The 9630-nt window shown below is 40.6% G+C and overlaps 1 protein-coding gene across 2 annotated transcripts in view; it reads left to right on the top strand.

Moving 5' to 3' along the window:
• The window catches only part of LOC100746230 (zinc finger protein 395), a 92341-nt gene extending 87719 nt beyond the window's left edge, over positions 1-4622 (top strand). For both annotated transcript variants that reach the window (XM_024369406.2, XM_003491470.4), the window contains 3 exons: positions 702-802; positions 1359-1623; positions 1961-4622. In XM_024369406.2, the coding sequence (XP_024225174.1) occupies positions 702-802; positions 1359-1623; positions 1961-2179 (585 nt within the window). In that variant the 3' untranslated portion in view covers positions 2180-4622. The remainder of the gene's footprint in view (positions 1-701; positions 803-1358; positions 1624-1960) is intronic.
• The last annotated feature ends 5008 nt before the right edge of the window (positions 4623-9630 follow it).

Genomic DNA, 9630 nt, shown 5'->3' with positions numbered 1-9630 from the left:
CCGGCCCGATATAAACAAAGAAACGTGGCGCGCAGCGTACGCGCCGACTGCCGCGCATCGATTTTCGCCCGTGCGCCACTGTGCTTCGCGCGATATACGTACGATTCACGCTACGCCGCTCTCGTCGACGGACCGTGAGACGTCGTTAGAGGACGTCTGAAATCCTTCACGAAATATTTCGGCACTACGATCGAGACTGTTCGAAAATCATATGAAATTAACACCGATTGTATTTGTCTGAAATTCGCGTTTCGCGAGTAGGTGAGTTGCTCGCGGATCCGAGGTGGTTTAAAAATTTTTCCAACTTTGCACTTACAGCCGTATAGATTTCTGAATTAATCGTGAAATTTGGCTCGATTCGAACGTTTTCGAAATGTTACATTTACGATATAGTGTGTTAGAGTTTCGAACGGATTTGCAACTCACTACTGCGAACAACTGCACGCAACAACGCTAATCGACGTGTTAATAAATTCTCTTCGCTCTAGATATCGAATTCTTTCTCTACGAGGAGGAAGATATACGATGGATACTAAAAACGCTATCGCTTTAACGTTCAATCATCTTCGTATTTATCAATTCAACATTCCTATCATCGGTCTAACATTTGAAACAATCACTGTTATTCTTCTGTCACAGTACGAACTATGTTAACGTAGAAACTAACAGATGATAAATCTATTCGATCCTTTTGATTTTAGGCGAACGCAGCGATAGTGTTCAAATGCACTTGGCCAGGTTGCCTGGAAATCAAAGCAACTGTGGCGCTTATCGAGGAGCACGTGCGTCAATCACACTTGGGGTAAGTTTAAGCGTAGTACCGTAAGACGCAACAAGTCTCGTGAAAATCTAACGAGCTCTCGGCACACCGCGCTATATTTTATCGCGTCTGTTGCACGAACTCGTGTGCGCCACGATTAATCCTCGTTTCGTGAATATGGTCACAGGTTATCTGCAAGATCTATATCTATACTCTTTCGATTATTTATCCTTTCTTCTAACATCTTCGTCCAGTTGCAATCAGAAAACAGATACGATATCTTTCATCTTTAGATAAGCCATCTATCTTATTTGTCAACTTGAAACAATCCTATATTCACCACATCTGCGCTACTTACCAACTTACAATACTCAAAGTTGGAACGGCCCGGTATCTATCGCCGCGAGTATAATTTTTCAAAGCCTTCGCCATCCAAGCATTAACCTTGAACCAAGCGATAAGATAAAACTACTGGACATGCCAGACTTCGTGAACATCGGGAAGAGTAGATCGTTTTCGTTCACGCGCGAGCAGATTGTATGTACGTTCGCACGCGCTGATATAGGCACCTTTAACGAGGATCACGCTTATGTTTCAGGCCGAAAAAGTCGAATGGCTATGATAACGAGGAAGACGACGACATTTCTGACCACGAAGAAGAATTTTATTATCAAGAGGTGACGGTCGATCACATGAGCTCTCCGCCAACGATGTCACATCGAGACATGGCCAGGCCTCCGCACGAAGATCCGGAATACCAGAAACAGCTCCGTTTAGAGGCCACTTCTGCCACTACCAGCACAGAAAACGTGATGGTGGGCATCAGAGAACGGAACACTGCGTTCGCCATCTCGCAATCGCCGGTACGTCGCATTACATTCGTGTCGATTCCGACTTGGACACGTTTATTGTGGTAGTTCGAGCAATTCTTCAAATCGAGCAATTTTTGAGAAGCATGGTTTAGCAGAATGAACGGTTGGTTTGTTTCCCAAAAGCCTGGAAACCACGAAGAAAAAAAAGGTCTTTCGTTTTAATACACACCGTGCATTATCGATCAAGATTACGTTAGTTGCTAAATCAGTAAATTCAAACGAGCCAAATAAACGCAGTCCAACCGTAGTCCAAACGTAGAAAGAACCAAATTACAAAAGCCCTTCCACGTGCGATTACTAAAATTTGATTTCTCTTTTCACAAAACAGGGTACACCGATCAAGCACATAAAGTTGTCGCCCCGGCCGTTCCAGGCGTATCAGCAGAACATAGGCCTGCTGACGGTGTCTACCGGCAAGATGCCGTCGTCGCCGCGACGGATCCGCGGCGAGACGAAGAAATGCCGCAAGGTCTACGGTATGGAGCATCGTGACCAATGGTGCACACAATGCAAATGGAAGAAGGCCTGCAGCCGTTTCGGCGACTAGGCCAAGCGGCCGCCCCGTTCGTATGTCCGCGGGCGGAGACCGTCGCCGAGCCGACCCCAGAGTTTGCCAATGCTACGTTAAACTTCTCGCCAACTGCCAGCAAACAACAATTGCAAATTTCCACAACAGTCGAACAGTTACAGACAGCCACGAGTTGTAACAAGTCAAGTTACGAACGGTCGTCGTCGTCGTCGTCGTCAATTGTGACGTTGTTGTCGTCGCGGCGATGGCGACCACTCGCTTGATACAGGCGCGATGAAAGCGCGTTTTCCTCTCGCGTGGTTCGCGTTGTATCATGGTCACGGGACAGCGAAGACGTATCCTGCAGTATCGTCCACCATCTTCCGTTCGACCGGATCCATATATAAATAGATTCGAAAAAAAAACGAAGAAAGCGCCAAAGATCGAAGAACGATCTCTGTGTGGTCTGTGATGTTCAGCGCGGCTCATATCGAACAGCGAAACACCACTTCTTCCTGTTTTTTCTTCTTATTCTTCTCGCTAAACCCGTCGTGTTTCCTCGCCGTTCTCCTCGCTTCCCTCTTTTATGGAAACGAGGCGATGAGAGGGGCACGGGTCAAGAAAAATACGTCAATCCCATGACGGATGGCGGGTGGTTAGAAGGGCTGATCTCGCGTTTGTTTACTACGTGGTAAAAAAAAAAAAAGGATATAGAATCGTAAAGGAAAGAATCGTGTTTGACTTGGTCTAAAATACACAGATATATGTTGCGTTGTCGAGCGATGGTAGAGCGAAGAAGAAGAAAATCGAGTGTAACGTTGTAACGAAAGAAAAAAAGAAATAGAAATAGAAGATCGTTGACCGATCGTCGAACGATATCTTATCACTCTCGTCTAGCACTTGGCAAACTCCGTCAGGGTCTTTTTAGCCGTAATAAGGGGTTTTGATTAGTAGATAGCGAATAATTGGCGTACTGGACGAGGCGTCCTTAGACTGTCGCGCCCTCTCTGTCTCTCTTTCTCCATTCTTTCTCTTTGTTATCTCTATGTAGTCTTTTCTCTCTTCCTGTCTCTGATGGAATGTAAGAGGGCTCGGAACATGACCTCGCTTCCGGTTCGCCAAAAAACAAGAATTTTAAAAGAAAAAAAAAGAATCTTTCCGTGATTCGTTAGGTAAAGAAAAAAAAAGGAAAACAAAGAGACACGCGACTCAAGAATCGTACGGATGAGCACGCGTGCCTCTGAAAATACGTGCTGGTTCCCGAACCGACTCTTAGGTCATTACAATAGGTCTTCCTTCATCCGACGAGAGCGTCTAGGCTCCATTTCCTCGCTGGGCTCTCTTCGCTTGCCTTTTCGAGGGATGTGGATGATTGTCACGCGATCCTCGCAGAAAAAGAGAGTCCCCGTGGGTCCGTGTGTCACGCGTGCGTGTCCCACATCGTGGCCGTTCGTTTGTTCGGCTGATTATTCGTCCGTTTGCCTCACGGTGGCCCCTCGCGTGCTCTCGCATACGCGTATTCGTCAACGAATGTTCGCCGATCTTTAGAAATATTATCGAACGTATATTTGCGTAAGATCATTTCAGCTGGTCTTGAAATTGATGCGAGACGAAACGAACGAATATTCGAAATTAACGCGCATACTATCCAGAAAGTTGATTGGGAAGGGAATGTTTTTAAACCAGAAAAAGTTGTGTCGAAATATTTAATCGGTAGAAATTAACGATCGCCTTGAAATTTTTAATATTTATTCGATGAATATGTATGGAGGAACATATTTATTGGCGTAATGAACGTTTCATTCTTGTTACCCGAGACTGTCGCTTTTAAAAATTTCATAAATCCGCGAATTTATAATTCGTGATTTTGTATTCGCTGCGAGTCATTTTTAAGTATACTTCCAATAAACGAATATTCGCGCGATTCGCTTCGTATCAATTTATCGACTCGCGTAAAAAGTCTCGCGTTCCGTGGCTTTAGCTAAAACATGAAATATTCGTTTGCGAATGGCACGTTTCGTGGGGGGTCGATATAGTATAATTTCTTTGTCGTATGTAATATAGCGTGGGGGACGTACGCGACGCGCGTTCCGGACGAACGGAAGACCGTGAAAACAAATCGAATATTCGATTTGACCGATTGTTCTTCCTTGAAGGACGCAGGCGGGCATGTCTAGAACGAAGATTCGCCGCGAACCTACAGGCAATTGTGATATTTTTTCTCGAAATTTTATCGAATTAATTAGGCGAATCACCGTGGGCCGATACTATAAATTAGGCATGAATTTTATTGGGATGACGACGGGTCGACAAAAAGCGACGAAAATAATACGACGTGTCGATAAGGTAATGGTTTAAAAACGCAGGGAAAAGAAAGAAGGGCAAACGCGCGGAAGCAAAATTTTATACACCAATTGTTATACTGCCAGATTAAAAAGTAATTCAATGAAACGAATAAAAAATTATACGAAAAAAAAACAAAAAAAGGAGGTATAAAAACGAAGGAAAACGATTAAAATATCGTTTCGAGCTTCGTATACGAAAAAATACACACACGCACACACACCACGAAGATACCATCGTGTGTGTCAGGCTCAGGCTGCTTGCTAGCCTCCTCTCGACGACCTAAGACCGTGTTCGCCGATAGAAGGAAAAACGAATAATAAGAATATGAAGCTGCATGCACGAAATTTCGGTATAGATAGATAGGCTTCGCAGTTGAATCGATCGATCGATTGTACCCTAGCAGCGAGATTCTCTTTTCAAGATCTTGCTTTCTGATTATATACATATGTGTATAAATGCGTGTGTATATATATATATATATATATATATACATACATACATACATATATATATATATATACACGTGTATGTAGAACAATGGAAAAACATAAATGAAACATATAAAATTTGTGAGGCAGATATTAAACGTTCAGCAACTTCTTTGTCTGTCTATCGCGGGACGCTTCTACTTTAAACCAACATCGTCAAATGTGCTCCCTTCTCGCTTTCGATCGTTCGCACGACTCGCGCGTAACTTATATACGAATCATCTTTTTCGGTTATCGAAAGAGACGATAATAGAATAAAGAGTAAAAAAGAAAAGGAAAAAAAAGGAACACACATAGAGAGAAAAAAGAAAGAAATCATTTGATCTCCATAAATTTTGCGACGTGATACACGGGTGAACTCGTACGCATCAAGTCTCTAGACGACGATATTATGTTCGCTTTGGAAGAGGTTGCTTCGAAACGTAGCGATAGATTTCGTTGTTGTCTCATCGACTAATTTAAACTGATTCTTTGTCATTGATGTTTGATATTATTAGGACCGTTGTTACTCGTTTCTGTTAACGAGACCAGCGTCTCGTTCCTTTTTTTTTTTTTTTTTTTTAACGAACACCGAAACGAAAAAATTCAAAGGGTATTTCAAAGACTGTAGGTATATATTTAACGTCCGTTCGTTTCTTTCCCTCTCTATTTTAATTCGTATTTACGGAGAGGAGACTACTTCCATCGTGTTAATCGATGCTCATTTTTCTAGTACAATTTAATCGCGCGACGATGTTTTTTCTCCTCACACACGTGTTTTATCCTTGTTTGCTCGCATAATTTTACGGTTTATATCACTCTCGAATCGTGTATCGATATTTAATATATATATCTATATATGATAGTTATATGTATATTAACGTTGTAAGTATATACATATATATGCCCGTTTTAACACTTTAACGTTACTTGAGATTAAGAGATTCGTCGGGCGAATAAACATTTAAAAAAAAAAAAGGGAAAAAAAGAAAGAAAGAAAAGGGAGGAGAAGTGTCAATTACGGAGTTCTTTTTTGTGCAAAACCGTGTCAAATTCCGCGGAGAAAAAGAAGAATCACGAAATCAGACCAATTATATTATTATCGTGGCGATACATTACGTTTTCTCGCGACACGCGCATACAGGCACATAGAATCATGTATTTCCGAACCAAAGACGCCGTCGTATCTCCGATCGTGTTTACCAAATTTCAATCGATCTGTGGAGTTCAGGATTCTCTTCGTCGAGAACAAGTCGCTTAAACACAGTTCGTCATTGTCGTACCACGAGGATTGTATAAATCTTGCGAAATAGTTTTTCTATTTCTTTCTCTTCTCTTTTTAATACTAGATACATTATCTACGTACTTAGAAAAAATCTATTTTCTTTTGTTTCTTCGATCGGTTTGACTGGTAGCGGACACATAACAATACGAAGACCGCGCGGTGAAAATACGACAGGTCCCATCTTCGTTAGTTTTCTCACCTTTAATTTGATCTTTTCAATATGAAGCAGTTTGAAGGATTCGCCTTTTGCAAACAGATGATCAATCCACAATGTTTTTATAAGACTCAAGTAACATTAACTTAAAACGTCGTCAAAGACTACGATAAAATACATTTTTAATTCGAAAATTAAACGATAAGATAATTTTCATATGGAATCGATCGACACTGATCGAAATTACTCTACAAAATATACGGGAAATGCTATCGTGTTATCGTGTTCTTCACCCGTGGCCTTCGTATCGAGTCTCAGTGAATTTCCTGAGAATAGAATTTCATAGACGAATTAGAACGGCATAAAGTATTAGTCGATGTCACTGTGCTCGATCGAACGCAAGAACTTACGCCCGCTGATCCTAGAAAAAAAGAAATGATCAAGATCATTGAATTGTTACGATTTTACAAAGGAGGATTTCGTAGGAACATTCTGAACGGAGAATGATTCCTCGTGAACTAGTTTGCGAAATGAATGTCAAGGAACAAATAAGCGAAGAAAAAATAGGAAATGAAAGTCGCGAATTGAGTGCAAGCTCGCGCGAACAAACCGCGAGCGTGCATAGGATAGAAAGTAATTGCCGTCCAAATAGGTTCCTTTTTTTAAATCAAAATTACCGAACCAAAATGGTTTCTCGGCCGTACGATTAAAATCGGCATACTTTTCCGGAAAACTACAGTAGGACGCCGAATAATGCTACGAGTGGAAGGAACACAAGGGGTAGTTTGAAAAAGTGGATCCCTTGATTATTGATCGTTAAAAAGAAATGAAAAAAATATCGGAGGCAACGAAATTAGAACATTATATTGAAAATTTTGTAAAACTTCTGTTTTCTACAAAATATTTTTTCATTATTAGTACAACATTGATATATCATGCGATTAAGAATTTTTTACACAAAATCTTAGACAAAGATCTTTTAACTTAAACTTTCTTTTTATAGGCAAATATTGTGTGTTTTTAACACAGTTTTACGTATGTTTAATGTCAAAGAAGCGATTAAATATTTCTTTTGTTAAGACGCTTTTAAGGCACAGCCTGCACACTCTAATATCTTAATTTTTATTCAAATTTTAATCAGCGATACCGTTATTTTTAGTACGTTACGAGAATAATTACTTTTCTTTTGTTTCTGTCATTATTTTTATTTCTTATACATGTATAGAAAATACACGTACCCCGCGGTCCCACAATTTTTTGAAATTTACAGAAATTTTGATAGATCGATCTTTTACAACGAGCCAAGTATGTGGTATTATTCGGCACAAGTCAGACGAAATTTTAATTTCTCTCGTATCCGTGTAGAAGAAACGGAAACATTGTCCTAAACGAACGAGCATCATCCAGAAAGGAAAAACTTGATTTTACCGTTATGCCTTTGAACAGAGAAAGGAGTTCGAACAAACTGACGCTAGATCATTTCTTGCGTGGAGAAGTGTCAGAAGCGAAAAGAGAATTTTGGCGGGAATTCAAATAAAGGCACTAACGTGGAAACTCACAGTACAAGGTTAAACGATTGTGCCATCTGAAATGCCAAATATTCTCTGGTACTTTTATCTTAAAATAAAAATTCGAAGAAAAAAAAAGTATAAAAAACAGAAAAAAAACGAAAAAATAACAAAGAATAACAAAGGTAAGTTTGTAGGGAAAAAAAGCAAAAAAGATGGACATTTAACGCGAAAGAGAAACATTTAAACGCGATGAGAACGGAACGAGAACGAGAACTTAAAAGTTTCGTAACGGAAGCTTTACAGACTTAAAGATACCTCAGGTTTATTTCATATACGGAAACAACGGTGAGGCCGTTTTGATCGAAGCAAATGTGTTCCGGAAAAAAGCGGGACGACTCGTTTAAACGATAGACGCGTATCTTCGCGATCACCGTCTGTCATACTGGTTGCCCTTCTCCCGTTTCGATCAAAGTGGCTAGCCGATAGGTACTGAAAATATATTTCATACGTATCTCCTCGCGAAGTAAACGTCAATATTACTTAGTCGAATTCGTTGCATCGAGTCGTGAACTCGATTCGTTATTATTGTAAAATATATGTAATCGCATTTAATAGATCGCCTGAAAACGTTCAAACGCCGGGGACGAAAACCTGGGCCCGATCATTTTCTGCCGACTATCCTCCAACGACAATACGAATGATTAGGAGAAAAAGAAAACGTCGTTCTCGCGTCTACAGTGTTGCCAGAATGGACGTATGTACGGTGATTCGATCGGACGATCGATTCCGATCGAATCGGCGGATTTTCTTCGCACGATGCTCGCAATTCGTCTCTCGCGGACCGATGTATCGTTGAGATCTCGCGCAGTGACAGCTGAAATGGCCGTGTAAAAAGAGTCCCATCGCCCCATTGGCAACACTGTACGGCTGCGATAGCCGAGCATAGTCCGCGCGCGTATTAACCGGACATTCGATCGATTCGACAAGCGAGCCAATTAGGGGCGATCAAAATCCTATATTGAATGACAGCAGAGACAGCGATCGCCCCGGATAATCAATCCATGGGCTCTGGTGTGTCCCAGCACGATCGCCGAGATTCGGATGGGAAAGAAACAAGAAAAGTCGCAGAGAAATTAAATGGCCGGGATTATCATACCAAAACGATCTCATATCGATTTAATGAAATGCAATTTTTGATCGTGCGGTCGACCGGGGGCGCCGTTCACACACACAAACACGGTAAACATATTACATTACATAGAAGCATGCTGGATATTAAAGCGGCGACATCTTCGCAAGTGCGAGGAAAATTCATTGCATGTACCTGTTTAATAAAATCGTCGCTGACCGACGCGGGGCAGAAGGCGAGACGTATTTATAAATTGATTTCGAATCAATGAAAGCGGAATCCCTTTTGCCGCTGGCCGCCTTTTAGACAGCGTTTGCACTTGGTCGATCGCACAAAGTAAAGACATATTATTAATAGTATATTATATTATATTATATTATTATATTATATTATATATATTATTATATATTATATTATATTATAATTATAATTATATTATATTATATTATTACCATTATTAATTATTAATTTTTATTGATTATTATTATTTCCATCGTCATCGTCATTATCATCATTTCTAACAAAAAAAAAAAGAACAAGCTATTAATTAGCATCACTATCGGTAACGATCATGTGAATGTCAGAGGAAAGGAAAAAG

This window comes from Bombus impatiens, unplaced genomic scaffold (genome assembly GCF_000188095.3).
Source record: "Bombus impatiens unplaced genomic scaffold, BIMP_2.2 scf_0565, whole genome shotgun sequence".
In the NCBI taxonomy this organism is placed as follows: domain Eukaryota; kingdom Metazoa; phylum Arthropoda; class Insecta; order Hymenoptera; family Apidae; genus Bombus; species Bombus impatiens.
The sequence above is the reverse complement of the archived record's forward strand: the minus strand, read 5'-3'. Positions and strand labels throughout refer to the sequence as shown.